A 22,622-nucleotide genomic window follows, 5' to 3' on the forward strand; every position below is an offset into this window, starting at 1 on the left:
TGTGTTGGCCCTTAGCAAGGCTGATGTATATTGTGTGTGTGTGTGTGTGTGTGTGTGTGTGTGTGTGTGTGTGTGTGTGTGTGTGTTTATGTGCATGTGCAGTCACTCACATCTATGGTCTCTTTCCTTGCAGTACTGAAAAGACAAGTGAACCCAGAGGAGCTGCAAACCCCTGGAGGGCCATACATAAAGAAGACATTCACAGTGGGTCTCCTCGCTCTCTACACACACACAAACACACACACATACACTTACATACAGAAACACACACACACACACACACACACATACATACATACATACATACATACATACACAAACACACACACACAGGCTTTTCTTTTGAGACACACACATGCACTCACACATACATATATGTACAGGCGTGCAGACGATCACACACATGCATCCACACACACACAGTAACATGCCTTAGCACACATGCCCACATCGGGTGTGCTACTTCAAACTCACATTGCCTCACAGTCACGCACATACACATGCATGTACACACACACACATACATATGAAGACTCTTAACCACATATCTCAGCTTTCGGCTTCTGGTGAATAATTTAACGGATAAGTACGAATTGCCAGCTGAAAATAGACCAGAGCCACTTCCTGTTGATTTTTTCCCCTTTTCAGTTTACTCATGTAAGTTTTCATGTAAACAACATGTTCCTTGCTTGCACAGAGAGGCAGGCAGAAGCAAAGAAAAAAAATACTGTACATATTTTCAGAGTGTAATTTTTCAGAGTGCATTTTTAGATGCAGTAGCAATCCTCAAAAAGCTAGTGTGATGGCGACTCTGGTTAGAAGTATAGATACTGAACTATTTAGAGGCGCTCGATTGTGAAATGGTGGTTTTTAGTGGAGATTTTCAATGGTTATAGTGAGAGGCCTAGCGAGCAAGCCAGTAGTTTTCCGTATCTAAGTTATGTGGCATCTGATTCCCAGTGGCCTTAATTGATGTGCTGGGAGGGCACTTGCAAACACCGACTCTGGATGTCGTCCAGATAGTGCCCAGATTGGCCAAGAGCCCATGGTTGTACCATACCTATTACTAGTAAGCAATTAATGATGGCACTGAGGACAACTGCAGTGTCGCTGGGTGGACAGAGGCCAGGTCACTGAGACCCTTGAGCAGCGTGCAGTGACCGGACACCAGAGCGTGGGCGAGAGGACGCTAATCACAGAGATGTGAATTAGGAAACAATACGGTAGTCAGACACATACTGTAGGACAGAATTCAGTGTTTGTCCCGAGGTAGCGCCCAGCTGTAATGAGATTAAGGCCTCGCCAGAGAGGAGTTGTTGTCTTGGGAAATGTTTAAATGTTTAGTTTAATGTGGAGACGGACTGTTGCATAACCATCCATGACTCTCGCCAGTTTGAAGAACATTTCCTCTTATGAAATAACATAATTTGATTTTTCCCCTACTGTTGTTTGTGTTATGTGGTTTGTGTTATGTTGTAATTTAATCACTGTGTACCAGAGTGCCTTGTAACTTTAGAGTTCTCTTTTTGAACACCATGCTCATCTGAAAGCCTGTGTGTGTTTGTGTGTTTAACCTGCTGCTGTGTTCTAGATCAATGGTTCTTAAAAATTTTTGTCTGGCAACCCCCCAAAAAACATGGGCCAAGTCTCGCGTCCCCTTCTCTCTAATTGGCGGAATTTGGTCTCGAAATGTTGCGAGATGGGCATTGTAAGCAAAGGCAGAAAATGTCTTCCCTCATAGGTAGGCTGTGTAAACACCAAAGGCATTATGTCAATGGCAGCCTTTGACTAAAAACCTTTAGAGAAAAAAAATCTTTAATCCAGAATGCAAAACTTTTGGCGACCCCCAGTTTAAGAACCACTGTTCTAGATCACCTGAAAGTCTGTGTGTGTCTGTGTGTTTAACCTGCTGCTGTGTTCTAGATCACCTGAAAGTCTGTGTGTGTCTGTGTGTTTAACCTGCTGCTGTGTTCTAGATCACCTAAAAGTCTCTGTGTGTTTAACCTGCTGCTGTGATCTGGTTGTGCCCTGCAGATAGTGGGGGATGCTGTGGGCTGGGGCTTCGTGGTGCGGGGCAGTAAGCCCTGCCACATCCAGGCTGTGGACCCCGGTGGGCCGGCCGCCGCTGCCGGCATGAAGGTACTGAGATTTTCACACACTCGACCCAAAAGCAACATAACTGGACATTACAACTGGAAATACACAAACGCTGAACACTGAATTTGAATGTCATTTGCTTGTGATGTAGTCTTGTGTGTGCTTGTGTGGATGAAGGTGTGTCAAATAAATGTATGAATAAATAGATACATTACATACTGAAAGTGCTTTGAAAGTGTTTGGAACATAACAGACCCCAAACACACGTGTTGGAGTTGAGGAAGTTGTGGGCTATTGGTCCTGATGAATAATGGGTCAATTCCCCTTTTTTGGGGTCCTCTCTGTTCCTTAGACGTTACATTGTGTCATGTGCTGCTGACCGGTTGTTTACTGTGGATTGGAAACTAGAGTGAGGCGCTGTCACTCAAGGGTGCAGCTGTAATAAGCAAAACAAGCAGCTCTTGTGTCATAGTGAGATACTTTTCTGTGTGTGTGTGTGTGTGTGTGTGTGTGTGTGTCTATGAGATAGAAAGAGAGGAAGAGTTTGTGTGAGTGTGTGTGTGTGTGTGTGTGTGTGTGTGCATGTTGGTACGTAAGTGTGTGTGTGTGTGTGTGTGTGTGTATGTGTGTATATGTGTGTGTGTGTCATCAGACAGAGAGAGAGAGAAAGAGAGTGTGTGTGTGCGTGCATGCATGCGTGCCTAAGCGTGTGTGAAAGGGGGGGGGAGCCGGAGAGTAACGGCAAGGGAGATTGAGACTATGTGTGGTCCTCATCCCCTCTCTTAAGAATGACCTGTTTCAGTGTCAGCTTGACAGAGTAGGCCACAGCTGATGACAGCTGATGACCATAACGGGCCACTGGTCTTATGTAATGGTGTCCACTGCCCATCCCCCCACCTCCACCTCTGTTTATGAATCTGCCTTACATAAGCCCCACTGATGGCTGCCTTCAAACCTGCTGCCTCTCCTCTCCTCTCCTCCTATACTCTGCTCTGCTCTGCTCTGCTCAAAGGGGGAAAAACATGCTTCTGCTATTTAAAGACACTGCCAGCTGATACGTGTGTGTGTGTGTATGTGTGTGTGTGTGTGTGTGAGTAAGAGGGAGAGAAAGAGAGAGAGAGAGAGCTGATGAAGAGAGGAAAGCAGAGAGACAGGAAGAGAGAGAGAGAGAGAGAGAGAGAGCAGATGGAGAGAAGAGCGAGAGAGAGGGCGAGCGTGTATCCTGCTGCTCCCTCTGCTGGTGGTGGGCGGTAATGAGCGGCTATGTATGCACAGCACGCACAGACTTCAATAATGAATGCTATCCTCCCCATGACCCCTCAGCACTGGCACTGCAGACAGGAAATGAGCGTGCTAGCGCACCACGGTGATCTTTTGCGGGGCACAAATCTCATTCTGAATTGAGCGTGCACACACACCACCTGCAGAATTATGTAAAATGTTCCTACGTTTCTAAATCGTTCTGTTCCTATTCCTCTGCAATGGCACAGTGTGTCCTGTCCTCGCCTTCGTGGATCTAAGCAATGTGACGCCGCTTTCCTGTTGTGAAGGATATTGAACTCTGTCCAAAGTGCCAAAGGCCTGCGGTGGGAATATTTGACGTGCCCAGTGCTGTCCACAGAGCAAAGGAAAGCGGCTGTTTAGCAGGCTGTTGTCTGCACTGAGATCATTATGAAGCCACTGTGCTGAGAGACATATAATGTAAAGGATGACAGCTGTTCCACTCAGGCACGCTTCTATCATTTCCCCCTCAGATTCAGCTGGGGCAGCTGGTAGCAGGGTGGGGCAATTATTTAAATCATCATCAACAATGAAATGACCTAGTGTATTAGCAGTTTGAGCACAGAATTAGGGCCGACCACTGAAATGGTAAATGGTAAAGTCAAATGAAAACAAAGCACATTTTTATAAAAAAGATTATGTTCATAGTACAAAATGTGTGAAGTCCTGGCGGAATATTAAAACGTGAGGATGTTGGAAAGCAACAGCTGTGGTTTTACAGTTTGCCGGTCAGCACAGTGCGGCTCTGCTAAGTGATGGCGCTGAGAGCCGAGCCAACGCTGTAGTTTACAGGCGCAGGAGGTCAGTAGTGACTGTAATGTAATCCTGCGCCTCTGCCCTGCTGGCTGAGAAAACAGCCCCAGCAATCAGCCCTGACCCTGCGCGCCAGGTGGGCTGGACAGAGCAACACCTCCAGCCCCAGCAGCGCTGCGGGCGGCTCGCGTGTCTCCCGTGTTGTCTTAGCAGTTGTGCTCCAGACTGTTTCGGCTCGGCAGCCAGCAGAGATGGGAGCGAGGGAAGATATCGGATTCAGAGGGGAAAATAAATCTCTCATTCTCTCTCTCTCTCTCTCTCTCCTTTGCACAGTGTCATCACCTCTGTTACTGAGACCTTTGGGCACAGGCCAAGAATAGCATTTATATTGGAGGCAAGAATTTGAATGTAATCACCAGGAGCGTTTGGAATTCTCTCAGCGCCAGCTTTTTGAGATTGCCTTCATATATGTGGCATGATGGGGCCTTGTTTGAACTTATGTAATCTTTGGTGGTTTTGTTGGATATCTGAGATTTGCATACAACACAGTATATCTTGCTTCATCCTTTGTGTTGTTTAACCTTAACAAATATAAGCAAAACAAATATTTCTATCTAAGACTTGGTGGTGGATCACAGTGTACTCCAAAAATAAGCAAAATAGTAACAATGTTTGAAAAATAGGTTTGAAATGAAAACAGTTCTCCTGTCCTTCTGTACTGATAGAGAAGCATGTACCCTTTACTGATAAATTGTTTAGAAGTCCTGCGTGCTTTATGATGTTGAAGTCTCTGCCCCTTCTCTCTTATGGGGCAGCCAGGGCCTACTGGTTAGCGGGATTAGTGTGTGCTTCACCTCACTGTGTGTTCACTGTGTGCTGAGTGTGTTTCACTAATTCACGGATTGGGATAAATGCAGAGACCAAATTTCCCTCACGGGATCAAAAGAGTATATATACTTATACTTATACTCTGTTCCTCCACAGGTCCGTCACTTTGTGGTGTCTGTGAATGGCCTGAACGTCCTCTCTCTGGACTACCGAACTGTCAGCAACCTCATCCTGACCGGGCCGAGGACCATCGTCATGGAGGTGATGGAGGACCTGAACTTCTGATTGGCTGACCACCCTTACGCCTCTCAGCAGAGCCCGTAGCCAGAGCAACACCACCCCCCAGAGTGAAGCAAGACTGGTGTCTGTCTGTGTCTGTCTGTGTCCCGCTGGTCTCCTGACAGACACCCTCCTCCTCCTCCTCCCACTCCTCCTCCTCCTCCTCACCTCCTCCCTCTTGTGTCTGCAGCTCCTCATTCCTCTTCCTCAGGCTGAGGGCCTGATATGAGATTGAGGGGAGATGAAAGCTGACTGGCTCTCCTCAGTGTAGAGAGGACACATTATTTGTGTGTGACACTCATTTAAACCCCTCTGCACTGAACACAGGAACATGCCCAAGGAGAGCCTTTGTCCCTGGACACTCAAGGCTTCCTAATTCCTCAGAAGGACACCAACCATTTTGTATATTTCGATTCCAACGGACGTCAGTGTCGTTTGGGACAGTGCTGCTGACCACATGTCGTTATAAACCCCATCAGTCAATTTCAGCAACATCTCATCACCTGGGCCCAGTTTCCCGATAACGACAGAGACACGCTCTTAAGAGGGTTTTCTACGATTCATCTTACGATCGTTCGTTTGGTTTTTCCGACTGTTTCCCGAATATGCTCGTAGCGTGAACGCGCGTGCACTGCTCTTAAGATGCTCTTAAGGGGAGCTGTCCATGTTAATAGTTCTGAAATATCCTCTAATTTGATGGTGATGTCAGGTGACATCACAGCTATAGGCCTACCATTCAAACTTCGGATCTACACATTAATTCACGTCAATACAAAAATAGAAACACTTTGACATCTGCATGTAAGCATCCCAAGTAGGCTAGGTTATACAGTATACCACACACAGACATAAATAATTGTAATTATTTAAGATTAGATTGTTGCACCATGCAATAATTTTTCGCGGTGTCACTTAAGAACACGTTTGAAGATAAGAAAGAAGTCGATTAAGAATGTGAGGAAATGTGTAGGCTTAGATTTTGATGCAGTACAGACTAAACCACATGTTCCTTTCTGCTTTTACCTCATAGGCCTAATAGATTATAGCCTTCACTTAGCAAAGATAATGGCAAACTCTTCTGGCAACGTCTCGTTTCATAACTGGATTGCATTTTTGTCCGCTTTTCATCACATTATTATGACCATTAAATGTAGGCTATACTATTTTGCACGCTAAAATCTGATTCATCAGGTAAACACAATAAATAATAGGAACGTAAGTTGGATTATTCTAAGTTGTAATTCCTCTGTATGTCCTGTTGGTGACAGTAAGAAGTACTGTTAAGACGATCTTAGCCGATAACGAGAACTCTGGAGCACTCGTAGATCTACGAGTGTTTTCACGACGTTCTTAAGCTACGATGGTTTCGGGAAACAGTCTGCAAATCTTAAGACGTTCGTAAGAGGGACTTTACGATGCACTTAGGCTTAAGATGCTTTCGGGAAACTGGGCCCTGGACCGCTGTATCGGTGGTTTCATTTGTAGAATCCACAACTAGGGGAAAAGCCACAACAGAACAGGAGAACTGGTACTGGTTCAGGCGCACAATTGAAGGATTTGGCAAGAGCAGTTACGGAAATGTTGAAGGTACACCATTGCTATTGGTCTGGTAAACACTGCATACAAAGTTCATTGAACAAAGCTCTATACTGACACCATGCAGTGTGGATGGGAGGCTCTCAGGCTTGGACAGCAGTGATAATGCAGTGTGTCGTCGCTGTTAGCACACTACCACCAGGATTGCCACTATCAAGGGTATTGATTGCCAAAGGCAAAGGTTTTGAAAATACTGCTTTGTGACAATCAAATGAGTCGTCTGATCACATGTTGTAAGATACCAGTACTTTCTTATACAATATATCCAATGACACCATACTCAGTTACCAGTCTTCTACTCAGCTATTTCACAAATCTGTCTACTGAAAACTCAGTGTAGTTTCATAATAGATGATGCAGTTACAGAATTGACATCACTGAGAGGTAACTCTTTTACAGGGCCTTTATACTGTAACCATCACTCGTCTCTTTCTAACCTCCTGCAGTTAGTCCAAGTTATTGTTTGTTGGACGGGGCGTGTATCATGGCCTGTGATAGACACTATGTGGAAACAGCCTCGGCACTGGGCACCGGTCTCTTGCAGGTCAAGCACTTATACATGCATGCACTTAGTTACACATACAGCACTCATTCACAACTGTGGCCTGTTTAACGTTGCCAGTCTTTGGGTTGCCCAGATGGCCACAGGAAGACCACAGATAGAAACACTGGGATATGAACCTGACCTCCATGAGCAGAGAACACCACTGTGCCACTTTCAAACTGTCAAACTGAACCTCTCCCCTTAAACTGTCCTCCTTTTCGATCTGCTAATACTCTGTGAAGAGGTGAATTTACTGTACCGCAGCTTTCATAACCAGCAATGCCAAAGCCATCAGGTTTCACTCCCAACACATTTGTGTAAATATTGCTGCTATTGGTCATCTGATTGTTGTGGCTGAAGCTGCAGCTGGCAGTTGGTTCAGCTTGGCATTGTGATGAGACATGTCCATGCCTGGTTGTGAAAACCATTCCAGGAGATGCAGAATACAAGAATAGCATTCTACTATCTACAATGTAATAACATTCTACTATCATTCAATTAAAAGGAGAAATGTTCTGCTGATAATATCTATATATATCCAGTGTTTTTGAACTGGATGCATAACGGTATTGTGCCTATATTCACAGTACTAAGTGTAAAATAGATCGCTCATTCCACTTAAAATCACAAATGGCAATTACTGTCAATTGAAAAAATCAACTCTTCGAAGGGAATACTGTTGACACACTCCAGAAAGCATTAAACGCTGTATAGATCAACCATTATTCTAATCATTAGTATTCCAGCATTTAACCATATGCCTGTATGCATCATGGCTTTATCAAACAACTGATGCACAACAGATATACCGGTTTTCTCGGTGGTGTTTTCTTTATTGTCCAGAAGCATTTCTCATTTGTGAATGTAGTGCTTTAAAAACGTCATTCATGGTCCATGAAAAGACTTTCCTGTACTGTAACTCACCATTTTGCCAAAACAATATTTAAGCAAATACTTGTATAGTCCTGTAGATTGGTGGCATAGGAACATTTAGAAGGTTACTGTGTAGTAAACATCTACACCTCCTTGTTGCCCTTTTAAGTAACCTTTGGTTACATCTATTAAAGCAGAGAACTGCAAAGATGTAGTTATAACCTTATGACTATGTAGTACATCAGTCTGTATATCAACACCTTAAGTGGGATATTAATATAGAATATTGTGCTATTTTAAATGGATGCAGAAAATACAAATCCGTAGCTACTGTATTTACATAAGAAAGCAGTCTTATTAGCAGTCTTCATTCATAAGCTAACCCAACAGTATAATGCTGTTAAGGAAAAAAAACATCTTAAAAGACTGTTTTAACCTTTTTGGAGAAGTGTGTGATATGGTCCAAATATGTTAAAGTATACATGATGATTACAAAAGGAAAACAGAAACACTATGTGTTTGATATGTGCTTGCTACAAAATTCATGAGCAACATCTGTAAATGTGTGGCTGTCACTTGTGTCATATACAGTAGTGGACTGTGACACTCTTTCACATGTTGTCTAGTTGCCATCTGTGAGGATGTTGATGTTTTGTTTTTCGCTTACTTCGTTCAGTCCTCATCTACACAACCTGATGTATGTTGTGAAAGTGCCCTCACCTCATGAGTTAAAAATGCAGAGGTAGTATCATGAAGCCTCAGAATGGCTCTTCCTATCCCTGTTGAGAAATTGCCCTTTTCAGCTCTCCAACGTATGACAAAGTTCACGCTTTTGAGTATATATTTCATCATTGGTGGCTACCTCTTCACTAAAAATATATTATTTGGCAAAAGTTCCACATTTTGTCAGTGATATCCAAAAGACTTGCAACATGTTAGATGACACAAGCACAAGATGTTTCTCTAATTGCATAACAACAATGATCCCAAGCAGGGGTCAGCTATTTTGCTTGTATGTTTTCATGTAAAAAAATGCATGAGAAACCCTTGCCAATCTTTAAACCAGATATTCAAACCAGTCATTACAATATCTGACAATCGGTGTCTGCTTTCCCCCGACACAGAACACCGTAATCCGTAAGTCATACAGCTACAAACCTGCCATGATTGATCCGCCTCTTGAGGAAGGATGACTAGCTTTGGCTCTGAGAAGGCTGGGGGTGATTGGGCGGTGAGACCCAGAGCACCACAGTACGTATCAGTGTGGTTTGTAAGTGGCAGAGAGCACAGAGCTGATTTAACACTCTCCTGTGCCACATCTGTCTTGCAGTGCAGCTCTTTGCCATGTTTTATTGTTTGTTCATAAACAGATTTATGAAACATTCTCTGTTGAATCGTTTTTCTCCCATGAATAAATTGAACTGAAGTTACACCAGAGTATCATTCACTGACTAACAGAGTAGTCTGGTATGAGACATCATAAATTGCAGCCATGTGCTATGATAGCAGTACCAGTGGATGATACGTGGGTTTATCAAGGCTATTAGGGTTACTAGGTTATAGATTCAACTTTATTGTCACTAGTACACAAGTAAAATACCAGTAAAAAATGAAATGCAGTAATGTTAATAGATTAAGTTGTTTTGAGACAGTATTTACAGGGTAGCCTACTCTATATAAATAAGTGATAAATCAAATACATATTAAATGGCATGTGCAAACAGAGATAGACAGACACAGTCCATAAGGGTCATGGTGTAAAGGGAGAGTGAAGTGCTCCATGGCTGTGGAGGTTGGAGTGGGGTAGGGAGGCTAATGCTGGGTCTGCGTGTTCACCAAGCATATGGTGGTGGGGTCCAACAACGGTCATTACTAGTGCGAGACCTAAGGCTCCTGTGTAGCGTCTCCCTGTTGGAAGGAGGAAAGACAGTCCATCACTGGGACATGTTGGGTCCTTGATGATGTTGCGTACCCACCACAGACACTGTGTATGCTGTAGGACAGTGAGGGAGGGAGGGGTTTGTTGGTAATAAAGAGAAAACAAATCTAACAACAATAATGGAAAAGTAAAAGTAAAGACAATGCAAAACACAAATACAACACACCGAATAATGTGTAAAGTAAATGTTTGCTTCTTGTTTTGCGTGTATTCGGGTGCCTCAGAGAATTTGCTACTGTGTGTTCCCAATTTCGACTATGTCCACAAGAGGGCAGGATAGCACAGCACTTGGCTGACTCAAACATCAGGTTCCCTTCAGACTGGCGTGCCATTTCTGACAGGGCCCCTATATGCCATTTTACATTTTTCCATGTAACCTTTACATTAGATAAATTTAAACATTTATTGAAGCATGATGTGTGATCCTTTAAACGTTGTATAGGACTTCCATATCTCAATGCAGATCAAGTGACGACTAGTATGAATCTGGTGATCTAAATAGATTAGATTAAAACGTTGTGCACAGATGTGGATGACTGACAGATCGGAACAGAGCATTTGCTTAAAATACACATCGGGTGGATGCACACACCATAAAGTAAAAACAGCATGGAGTTTATTACACAACACAGTAGAAGCTAGTGCTCCTGAGTGCTTGAATGGCTTTTGTAAAAGGGATTCCTGGACTTTCCTGTGCACCCCTGTGGAAAAATATAGGGCCTAAAAGCATAGACCCACTTTTTGTCCAAGTACAAGCAATTTATGTAACTTTAACAAGAAACTTTTATCCAGATGCATGTTCATTATGCGCTACACCTGGAGTTGAAGTTCTCTCTACCAACAAGTGCATTATAAAAGGAAAATGGTTTGTGAAAATGATCGTTTGGACGTTTATGACACCAGTACTTACAGTCTAACAACACAAAGGCAAATGCCAGAGTATGTTCCTTTTACCCAATAGACTCTGTACACACAGAGGAGGATTTCAGAAGTGACATTCATTATTCATATGTCTCAAGACAGTACTGTGATACAGAGTGGTTTGATGTGATTTTTTTTTTATATAACTATATTAAGTCTGTGGGAAAAATGTCCAAGAAGTTCCAGTGAGATTTACCTATTTTTTTAAAGATATTTTCATATAAAAAAATCTCTAAAAAATTGTAATGCAGTGAATTCTATCTAAGTACATCTGACATTATCGGAGTACATTCAGCAAACTAAGTTATGAAAGTTATACTCTCACAATTATTCCGATCTAGATATGCGAAAATACCTGCACTCGAATTCACAGTCTCTAGATGGCTGAACTCAACAATACGGTGAGAGATCCAATCAGAGACAGCAGGCTTTTGTTCTGCCAGACAGCACCGCAGACATATCACTACACAAAGGGGTCTCAGGTACTTGGTGACAAGTGATGGATTGGTCTTATCAGATGTCAGCACTCCCCCAACAAGGCCCTGAAGCATGTCCCTCAGAAGGCAAACACACAAGCCCGGAAATGAGGGTATGTTGTCAGAGAGAGAGTTTTGTTTTGGCCCACAAATGTTTTAAATTGTAGAAGAATGGCAGATGCAAAAATGGAGCTGATTAGGATGCAAAATGTGGAAAAGATGGTAATTTGACAAGGAAGACTGGAAATGTAATGGAACTGAGTCATTCTTTTGAAATGACCTCCTGTTTTTGTTCAGGTGACCTTAATTTGCAAATGAGTAATCATGTCTCTAAAATGAATAAAGCATTCAGAGGGAAACTCTGTATGGTTTCTAGGTCAGTAAATTAAACCAACACAACATAAACAGAGAATTATCAAATGCTGTGTGAATTGTTTCTGTGGGCTCCCCATAGTTAGAGTTCAAGTAGGTGACGTGGGACAGATGTATTAGGTCTAAAGGTGGTGACCCTTTTTACGGACATGACCCTATTTAAACACCCTATTATGACACCTATTTCCAAAAGACTGCTTTTGGGTTATCTGTTTCTTTTAAAGCCCTGTAGCCCAGTTGAGGTGAAATCTATTAGAAGACCGTAGAGAGGCGGATATGCACGCCGCGCACACACACACACACACACACACACACTTGTTTGTCCAGCACTCTTGTGTATAGCCTAAACGTGTTTTCATTTTCAGTGGTTTATTTTTTCAGTACTTTGCATCCATAAGAATTTATAGTGACAGAAATACAGGACGCCTGAGATCCCCCACAACTGAAGTCCATTGCCTAATTAGAAGACTATGACTAATGTCAGGTTCCTTCCGTGTCTGAAGTGGGGAGCCCAACTGTGATTAGCGGAAGATCCGTCATTTAGTCCGAGAGTAATGCATGGGGAAGGGTGAGTTCTGAGGCTCGGCCCTGGTCCTCCTACCCAGAAACAGCTGTCTCCTCACAGGCAAAGCTGAGAGGAGGGGGGTCGTTCTGAGAGCCTCCAGCCACTGAGAGGTGACTCTCTCACAGGATATAATGAGTGGTAAGGGACAGGGACTTCAGGAAATCTACACTGCTGACCTCAGCTTGTGGAACGTGGCCAAAGGAGATTTCATCTTTGAAAGGAGGAAGTAATATATGAACAACAGGTGTATCAAACTTTCATTCTGCAGGGCAATATCAGGAAGCATTGCTCAGTCTTTGGATGAATAACTAGATGCAATAGGTAAGCCATAATGAACAATGTGCATAATGCAAAAAAATCTCAAATGTTACCTATGGGAAGTAAAACTGTTTTCATGTTGTGATGTTTGGGTTGCTGTGTTATTAGAAACAGTGAAACCTTCAAGTATGTCATTACAAAAATTAATAACTTTTACATGTAATTAAGATATTATATTCTATTTCACGGTTTGATAATTGTTAATTGAAGAGGCAGGTTGTGTAGCTTATTAAACTTGTTTAGCTGTTATCTTTGGAATATAAATTTTGCCCATTCAAATATGGACCCGTAAAAGTCTGAGCATAAAACCACATCCCAGCCTGTTGTGATTCCTTTCCAAATCCTGCAGAGGCTGCAGAAGAGAAGGTGATCTCTGTGTGCGAACTCAAGAGCAGCTCAGAGTCACCCGGAGACATTAATGCATTTATTCATGGGGGCTATCGGACCCGAAGAGTGCTGAGTCACAGTTGTGGGCAGGGGGTGGAGGCAGTTTCTCAGCCCATCAAAGAACATCCCTGAGGGTTTTCAGACACCTCTGGTCAGTGGTATTCGTGCTGCAAGAGTTTGGGGCTCTGTGGGGATAAGTGTATATATAATCAATTACACAGAAATCATTTCAAATGACAGTTTTAAGAAGGATTATGAAGTTTTGGCCCTAAAACGAGGGAGCTATACCTAAAAAAACATGCAAACACCTTTCAATAGTATACAGCAGACCAGTTTGCTAATAAATTGACTGACATTTTCTGGGGATTTCTTTGGCAATAAAGTATTGTGAAAGCTTTACTTTAATAATCAAAAGCTGACCTGAACTACAAAACAACATAGTAAACAGCCCAGAGGCTAGTAAACAACAGTTGTGTTAAGCTATTCTTCACATGACCGTATTCAATCAAAATTCATTTGAATGTGATCCAAAACTGTTTGCTAATTAAACACAAATCAAAAAGTGGCAAATTGGCCTATCATGGCCTATCAATGTGTCTCTAAGCTAATTAAAATTGGGCATTTGTGCCAGTGGAGAATGTTGCATTATGCAGGATTACAAATAGCCCACTGCATTCCCAGTGCCACAGAACAAAGACCACAGCTAAACACAGAACTCCAAGGAACATTCTCCTCACCAGGTTCTTATATGGGCTGTTTTTGTTATTTGACCGGGCAACAGTACATTGTTATGTCTATGTATACAATACATCTATGATATATTTTCATTGTGTGCCCCTACCACATATCTAGATGAACAAAGACTTTGAGTTTGATTGGTCAGATCACCTTTAGTAATTTCTTGATCTTACCTTTCACCTTACCTGGCAAAAGTTTGAATTTCTGAGGTAAAGCAAGGGCAACATGAATTCAGATACCATGACAAAGTTTACTCTCTCTCTCTCTCTCTCTCTCTCTCTTCTTGTCTGAAGAATAAATATTTTTTTCTTTGCAGGGGAAGATAATTTCCGTAACAAACCCAGACAAGGGTGTATTGTAGCCTATGTTGTAGCAGAAGGGACGAATTTCATTGCTCTAGTTGAAAAATTGAATGAAAGATAAGAATTATACTGCCACAGACATTCAGAAATGAACCCAGCCCAAGGTTTAAAGCCATGCAGCCACATAAATGAATGATGTCGATCTCTGTGGACTCTCTGGACCTTTCAGTAGGGTGCAGGACCCTGTAGAAAATGGCAGACCTCTTCAGACTTCTATCTCATCTGATGTAAAATGACCTACCCAACACCCAACTGCCCCAATCCCCACCAACCAATTTTCACCAGCAGTAAAAGGTTTAACTCCAAAGCATAAACTTTACCTGTAGCCTACCTGTTCCACTAAAAATACAAAATAACTCTTTCAGAGAACTATTTCTAACTGGCATTTGTAAGTACAGTGATATTGTAAACATAACCCTATTGTAAATGTAATATTGTAAATAACCATAGGTAGCCTAAATGATATTGTAAAATAATGGATGCATTTAAAAAAAAAAAATCATCATAACCATTGTATTGCTGTCGCATGTCGCTTTTGAGAACAGTATCGAGCTATTTGAAGAGATGTGCGCGTGCATGCGCTCGATTCGTAAGTGCACCCACAATGCAGGTGCCATGGAGAGAGGCGCTGCATTCGCTCGCAGGAAGTCAGTTCGGGAGGAATGCCAATCCACTAACCAAATAAGCGAGCAAAATGGAAATACCTTTTCTCGTCAAGTAAGGTCAGGTGGTCTACTAAACGTCTTTAGTTCCGGAATGTCTGTAAGGGTTTTAGAATTTCTTCGGAGTTGAGCCCTATGTTATAATTGGTTGAGTTTCCCCTCCTCCTAACCGGTGTGAGGATGAACTGAGCACTCTGAAGGGGATGGGTGAATAGCAAAGGACGGAGCACCCACTTGGATCTTAGAACTGGACAGAGTAAGGGCGTGTGGAAGAGCGTGCTTCAAAAGACTCGGCGTTGTTATTATCCACTGGGAAAACCAAGGACATATTGAAATTAATGACTGAACAGGTAGTGTGCAGATTTCTTTCATTTGCATAAATTATTAATGAGTCAGATATTACAAAGTGGGAGATTAGAAAGTGGCATAACGAACTCATCACCACTTAGTCTACCAGACAGCAACGCCATCCAACTGTGATAAAATAATGTGACCTCAGGATGTGACCGGTGCACTCTCAGAAAACTGAATTAGACTCTGACTGTTGGACATATAATACACCGTTTAAACATAAAGGAATCGAAAATAAATCACATTGCAGCTGTGATGGCATTAAATTATTATCTAACGTTGATGAAGACCCGTCTTATTTTGTGTTTAAATTGAATGAACATAGTGTCCGAAGTCCTGCGATGAAAGATAAACTTTATCTGCATGAAGTTGATTATTTTGCCATCAGTTTAATTTTGATTCGAAAGTGTCTCAAGTCTTTTGCAAAAGTAAACCGTTCACTGAAAAAAAGTGTTTCACATATTATCAAAAATGTTTCTCTGTAGCACCAGAAAAATATAAATAATCCTAACATAGCCCAAGTCTCAGTTTTAAAGAAGTAAGAAATAATTTCACCACATTTTGGAGATCAGCCACTTTGTGAATGAACTCTTGCCAATCACATAAACTTTTCAACAGTCAGTCTCATACCCTTACGTTCACTTCTCATTCAGAAACTAGACTCAGGCTAGCAGCTGCCACATCCATCAGTGAAGGGCTAGGGAAAATCAGTGATGAAGTGACAGCCAGGAGAGGAGAGGTCCTTGTGGTTGTTCTCAAACCTGACAATGGAGCTGAGGAAGTACTCATCAGCAACTGTCTATCATCTTGCAACAAAGTCCTTTGCTGTTTGTTCACTGTCTGTGTGTGTGTGTGTGTTCCTGACACAAAATGCATACCCCTCCCCCCTTCCTCTCTTCTTTTCTCTTCCTGACAACCTCTCCCCCATCCACCGCGCCGCACCCCCGCACCCCTCCTCCTCCATCCCCTCACACCCCTTCAAGGATTAGTGTGTGGCTTGATCAAACTCACCCTTCCTCCCTGACTTCCTGTCTCTCTAGGTGTGCAGGCAGCAGCATCACACAGGCACTCACTCGTAGGACAGGATGCAGGGCGTCAGACTCAGGACAGAGGGCTGGTGTCTGCTGGTCTTCATGGCACTGCTGGCCTGTACCCCCAGCCCTGCCCAGGGTCAAGGTATAGCGCTCTTTTTCACTCTGCCCCCTATAGTTTCCTGATGTGCAGCTTTCGTCCCAGCATTGTATGGGTTGTGCTGGTATTTTTCCGTTTCACAGGAGTGTTGTGGTCTTTGTGTCATCACTACAGTTGAAATGTTTGGTTGAGGCATGGCTCTCTTTGTTGCTTTGTTTAAACCAGGGTTGAGTCTGATGGTTGATCTGCACTTGATTAATGAAGCTGATATTTTGGCAGGTTTTTTTTTTGTGGTGAAATATTTTGTTGGGTCCAATCACAGTGTTTCTCATTTGGGGCATTCAAGGGAATTAGATGTCCTGATTAGATCAGCACTGCAGTGCTTCCAAAGGAGGGAAACAAAGCAACACAATCTGTTCTCCTATGGGATCATACAATAATATCCCTCAGGGAGACTTAAAAACCTTTAATTGGTTGGTCGGCTTGGACGGAGCTTACATTCCTTCCAGGCCCCTGCGAGTGGAAAGGAGCTCAGCGACGGCGGCTTCAGAAGCATCTGGAGTGGGTGGGTCTGCGGGTCGTCTGGACGAGGGCCACGGGGCTCTGTTTGCGCGGGCAGGTGCAGGTGCATGCTGTTTGTGGAGCAGGGCTTCTCTGTCACAGCACTTAACCTCCAGCCCCTCCGCTTAAACCCGGCCACCTCAGGTAGTCCCATTGCGCAATTGTAAACTTAAGCAAAGTTAATTTTTATTTTTTATTTTCAGTGCTGTTTCCTGGCTCTTTCTTTAGGTCTTGACTTGGCAGCTGCTTTGCTGATTTGGTTGTTTGCTTTTGCATAGCCAATCTAAAATCTGAACTTGTGACAGGAGTTATCAATGTTTTAAATAATGCAGATAACCTGAGCTAGCCACTTTCTGAGGATTTAGTACAATATCAAAGCACAATTCAAACAAAGCTCAATAACTTGTTTTTTTCTTCAGGATTCGCTTAGTATTCAGAATTCAACTGTCCCTGTATGTTATCACAAATATTAGGCAAGTAAATAAGACTGCCTAAAAGTGCCTTTTTAGCATTCAAATGAGTTTTTGGAATTTGTTTATATAATGCTCCTGACAGAAATAATCAGGCATCCAGCCTTTTCTGTCAGGACTGGAGGTCTCTCACAACACTTTGTAACAAGCCGATGCAAGAAAACTCATCTCAGCTGATGGAGGCTATTTCTGAGATGGCATTGTTTAAAAAATAATTTCAGAGGGATGGAAAAATAACAACATCTTGAAACAGACCACACAAAGAAAATAGGTCAACAAAATTGAAAAAAGACAAATATCCTCAAACACAGCAATACTTGACACAAAAAAATTATGTCCCAATCCCTAGTCTCATTTAAACCTAATGCTTGATAAGACATGGTTTAACCGCAAATGAATAAATCTGCGCATTGAAATATTGAAATGTATCAGTGGATGGGGGTAGGGTCTTGTCTCCCACTCTTGAAACATGTTGTATTTCATGTCAGTTCAGGGCTAGGAGACTAAGACGTCTGACAGTTGGCATGTCAGGCTCTATCGCATTTCCTTCCCTCAGCCTCCAGAGACTGTATTAATATTTTAATTCCCCCTTGAGGGATTTCTGCGTCAGTTTAAGAGATAAGCGTCTGAATGGGTGAGGGAGGCTTCAGTAAGGTAAGGCAGCGGAAGTGAGCTGATAAAAGGGCCGAGTTTTAGTAAGTGCTATCTGCCGACACACAAATGGAAGACGCCAAGCCACATCAAAGTGCAAAGACTTTTTTCGCCCTGCTAGCGTTGCACTAATGTACAGTGGAGATAGTGCAGAACCGCACGCTAACTTCTATCTTTTAAGTCACAAGTCAGTGCTTGTCACACGCAGACTGCTGTGACGCTCTTTCATGTCCCATCAGTGCTAATTGGAGGAGAAGCAAAGGGAGGGGCAGGGAAGGTAGAGGAAAACGCACAGTGATGTTTTTTTTCCTGGGGAATCCTCCGGGTGCCACAAGCTTTATTTCCGTGGAATTCAGAATGGAGCAGCAGTTGTCAAATCCCGTTTTCTGGCACATTTGGACAATAATGTGGGGCTTCTACATCAATGGGATTATGCTTTTTGTATGCACAAAGTAGAAGTGAATAAACGACTCAGATGACATACACTGGCCTTGCTCAGGCGGTATTTGAGGTTAAATCCTGTTATACTGTAGCTACCTGCACACTGCCTAGGTTTCCACAGCCTCACTTGTCCATCTAGATAGTGTACACTTTGTCCTGATGATGCGCTGTTGAACTTGTCCCATGTTGCCTTGGTGCTATCTGGAACTCATAAACTCATAATTCACTTTTATCATAAACAAGCAACTCCCAATACATTTGGATCAATGATTTGTTACAGTAGGCCTTGTAACTGCTGATGTTTTGCATGGTGATACTTTAATGATTCTCATTAAGATTCCGTCATTCAAGCTGCACTTGAAATTGACCCTCGCAGAGCATAAGCTTAGGCACTCAAACAGGCGTCTAGGATTATGTAACAAGTTGCAGCTGACCAGAAGTAATATGACAAAATGTAAAGGCTGTTTGTGCAGAGGAGTTGCGTGAGATGTCCTGCACAAACACAGACACTATTTTTCCAAGCACTGACTGAATTTGGATTGGACTCCCCACGGAGAGGGGAGGTGTGTTGCTCAACAAAGAATATAAATCTTCTGCCATATTTCAGGTTGGTGAGCTTGGTACCGTTTTCAGTAGTTATCTTTCTCTCCATAAAATTCAAATCCTTTATAGCCTTCATCTAGGTACATGTCTGGATATGGTCTTGGGATACTAAGTCAGATCTCTTTCCTGCAATATTTTACTCCTTGTACTCCAAAAAACATTTCTGCATTGAGTTCTTTAGGAGAACCTCTTTTGATCTTTTAGGCTTTGTCTTGTTAAAAGGACTTTCTTAGAAGAAGAAAAGCTTCAGTTGCACAGTTGTTAAACCCTTATGTTGGGGTATATATTTTATTCTCCTCTGAATACATTTTTTGATTGCATAAATCTGAAAATTAAAACTGGTTCTTCTATTGTGCTACATGCAGGATGTTTTTATTGTTGATAGCGCAACTGTCTTCACCTGTGCAACAAGAGCCACAGCTTATCCCTTACAAAAAATAACTGCAGTTATGGGACAAAAATATATCCTACTGAACTGCAAACAATTCCTCCAAAACTGCAGTTTACATACTCACAACATTTACAACATTTGAAGTAGTGCAGTTATTTTTTGTAAGGGGGGACTTTTGTGATGTTACTTTCTGCCCTGAACTTGCCTGACATAGTATCAGTGTTATGACAAGCGTGTAGTAATAGACTTTAACATAAGCAACTCATTTCACAGTTTCTAATTCACAGTATTTCACAGTTTTGAGGGATTATTTTAGAACTCAGAGAGGAACCAATATGGTTCTCAATAAATTATCTCAACACAAGATGAGACATTTTCTGAGTTTGTGGAAGCAGGGCAGAAAGTATGCCTTCTTAGTGATATTTGCTGTGTGGTGATAGTACTAATGTGGTGATTTCAAGCACTTGGGGATGGGGTCCAGTTAGGGGTTTAGATGGGGGAACTTCTTCTGGTTTGAACCCGTATCATATTCTCTTCTCCTGCAGGCTCTTTCCAGCACAGATCTACAATGCATGTGCTCCGTGGCTTATTGCCATTGTTTGGTGGAAATGCCAAGTAGATATGCAGCAATCCCTGCCATATTATAATTAAAATGTAAAATACTACCTGAAACATAATATGAAGCACCTGCATTTTGACATGTCATTAACCTACATTTTACCATTTACTTTTTTTAACCCGGTGATGAAGAAGAGAATATGAATATAAAATCTCCCCTTAACACCAAGGGCCCCTTGATACTTATATACATTGATTGATATTATAATCCTAAAAGGATTTTAGAAGATGATAGTTACGCATATTAGTATTTTAATTTGTCATTGGTTTATGTTATGCTTATTCTTAGCTATATAGAGTGACATTAAATCTGTTTTCATTGGAGGGATGAGAAATGTTAGTTGCTGTCTCCAAGTTGTAAAAAGTACATACTCAACCATTTAGCTGCAAGCTGCTTTTAGTGACTTTTGGAAGCTATGCGTTTTGATAACTCTATTGGGAACACTACTGAAGATGAATAATCTGTGTTATTATTGAGTTATTTCCCTTGATTTCTTACAGTCCCAGCTCCACGCAGACTCCGCTTCAAACTGCTTCCTTCTGGAGGATTAACCGTAACATGGAAAGAACCAAAGGGGGATTATGATGGCTATCGATTTGTATATGACAATGTTCGAGGTAAGATTTGTGCTGTGATCTATCATTTAGATACAGTTTGTGTTGTTTTCCCTGATTGAATTCTTCAGCATGTGACTTGCATTTGCCTCCCAATGCGAGGTGCTGCAAGTTGCAGGTTCGAGTCTGGGCAGGTGAGGGGCTGAGCCACATGGTTGGCCAAACACAACATAGTTACGTTGGTTTGCGTGGGACGTTAGATGTCGCATGAGGTGAGAAGCCATTGAAGCCATGAGATGAGTCTCCACTGAACAAGATGGAGGGATGAAGACACACAAAGAGAGGGAAACAGAAGTGTGGTGGAGCGGTGGGATTGTCAGCGCCCGACAATCAGTCCACATGGGTTCCATTCCCGAACCTGCCATTATCAGTCCATGTCCCTTTGGATAAGGGCGTCTGCTGAATACTGGTCAATACATAGTTTACATAGACATAGTTCTTTGTGGTGTGCCACTGACTTATGCACTGAAAAGCAAAAATACCCTTCAGACAAAATGATCTTCTAAACATCGAATTTAAAGAGCTGTGACAGGGTATCTCAAGGGCTTGGAGAGGGACAGGTGCTTGTGGGAGTTTTTGGACACAGTCATCATTTCTGCTCGCCTGCAGCCAGAGTAGGACTTGTTTTGGCCAGGGAGGCGTTCCAGAACCCTGCCTGCATCCGCTGGAGGTTGCTGTCAGATATGAGCTCTCCACTGTTCCCTGTTGGCTGAGCTCAGGCCAAAACACACAACAAACCTGGCAGATAAGAGATGTCATAAATGAAAACGTACATCGCATCCTACTGTGGAGTATTTTTGTGCAGACAGTCGCAGGTCTCCCGCTCTTTGACAGCAGAAAGCCTTTTCCAGGGAAGGACTCCTCCCATTGTCAGCGAAAAACGCTCGGTCAAAGTACCCGATTACATTAAAATGCAAACTTCATGGTCTCGCTCTCGTCAAAGCCCTTCAACTCTAAAGCCAAGTGTGTTGGGTTTTTTTTTCATTGAACAGAAGACCAATTTCTTGAATGGTTGCCATACATACTTTTCAGGATCAAAAGCCACGCTCTCTCACTTGCACACACACACAGATCATTTTCAGTGGGCCTCTGTGCCTCAGAGACATCAGGGCCATTTTCCTACTGTTCTGATGGTGCCCTGGTGTGGCACTTTGCTGTCCCCAGCACTTTCCCCCATTTATTTCCCCATGTGCCACAATCTGCAGACTCATCACCCTACATGTAGATCCTTACTTCAACAACCTACTTCTTGCTGTTAACTGTCCTCCCCAACACACAAAGCCCCTTAGTGTTGCTGATCAGGCAGTCTTCTCCGCAGACCCCCGTTACCCCACCCCTCCCTCTGATTGATCTTCATGCACTGCCAGATTTAAATAAGTCTGATTAGCCAGTAATCTGAAAGGTGAAACACACCAGTGTTCCCCTGAGGGCTCTGGGAGAAGTAGCTGAGTGAACTGCTCATACTTTGGGCTTTGTGTTGGGATAAACCATTAGGATGAAGTTAAGTCGAGCTGGCAGCCTGCTAAGCGGCTAATGTAAGACGATATGCTCGTGGGGTGATTTTCTACACTCTACTACTTGTGTGGACAGGGTCCCAGGAGGGAAATGTGTCTCCCTGCTTTGCCATCCATAACTTGTACTCGGCTTAGCACAGAAAAATATGTGGAATGGATACTCAGGCCCGTTCTGGAAAAATGAGAATTCGTTGCCAGGTCTAAGTATTACTTAAACACAGTAAACAGGCTCCAAAACCCTAAACCAAACCTATGTAAATGTGGCCATGCCATCTCTAAAGGTAC

The 22,622-nt window shown here is 42.6% G+C and overlaps 2 protein-coding genes across 3 annotated transcripts in view; both read left to right on the forward strand.

The window, feature by feature from the left end:
• deptor (DEP domain containing MTOR-interacting protein) overlaps positions 1-9,635 on the forward strand; it is a 39,943-nt gene extending 30,308 nt beyond the window's left edge. For both annotated transcript variants that reach the window (XM_076265979.1, XM_076265978.1), the window contains 3 exons: positions 134-204; positions 2,035-2,139; positions 5,116-9,635. In XM_076265979.1, the coding sequence (XP_076122094.1) occupies positions 134-204; positions 2,035-2,139; positions 5,116-5,244 (305 nt within the window). In that variant the 3' untranslated portion in view covers positions 5,245-9,635. The remainder of the gene's footprint in view (positions 1-133; positions 205-2,034; positions 2,140-5,115) is intronic.
• A 6,807-nt stretch (positions 9,636-16,442) lies between these two features.
• col14a1a (collagen, type XIV, alpha 1a) overlaps positions 16,443-22,622 on the forward strand; it is an 80,726-nt gene continuing 74,546 nt past the window's right edge. The window contains exons 1-2 of the mRNA XM_076265982.1: positions 16,443-16,518; positions 20,710-20,826. Coding sequence (XP_076122097.1) covers positions 16,476-16,518; positions 20,710-20,826 — 160 coding nt within the window. The 5' untranslated portion in view covers positions 16,443-16,475. The remainder of the gene's footprint in view (positions 16,519-20,709; positions 20,827-22,622) is intronic.

This window comes from Alosa pseudoharengus, unplaced genomic scaffold, assembly GCF_046254945.1.
Source record: "Alosa pseudoharengus isolate Yale_2024_CS ecotype anadromous, Long Island Sound unplaced genomic scaffold, YU_APseudo_1.1 YU_APseudo_1.1_scf_4, whole genome shotgun sequence".
Lineage (NCBI taxonomy): Eukaryota > Metazoa > Chordata > Actinopteri > Clupeiformes > Clupeidae > Alosa > Alosa pseudoharengus.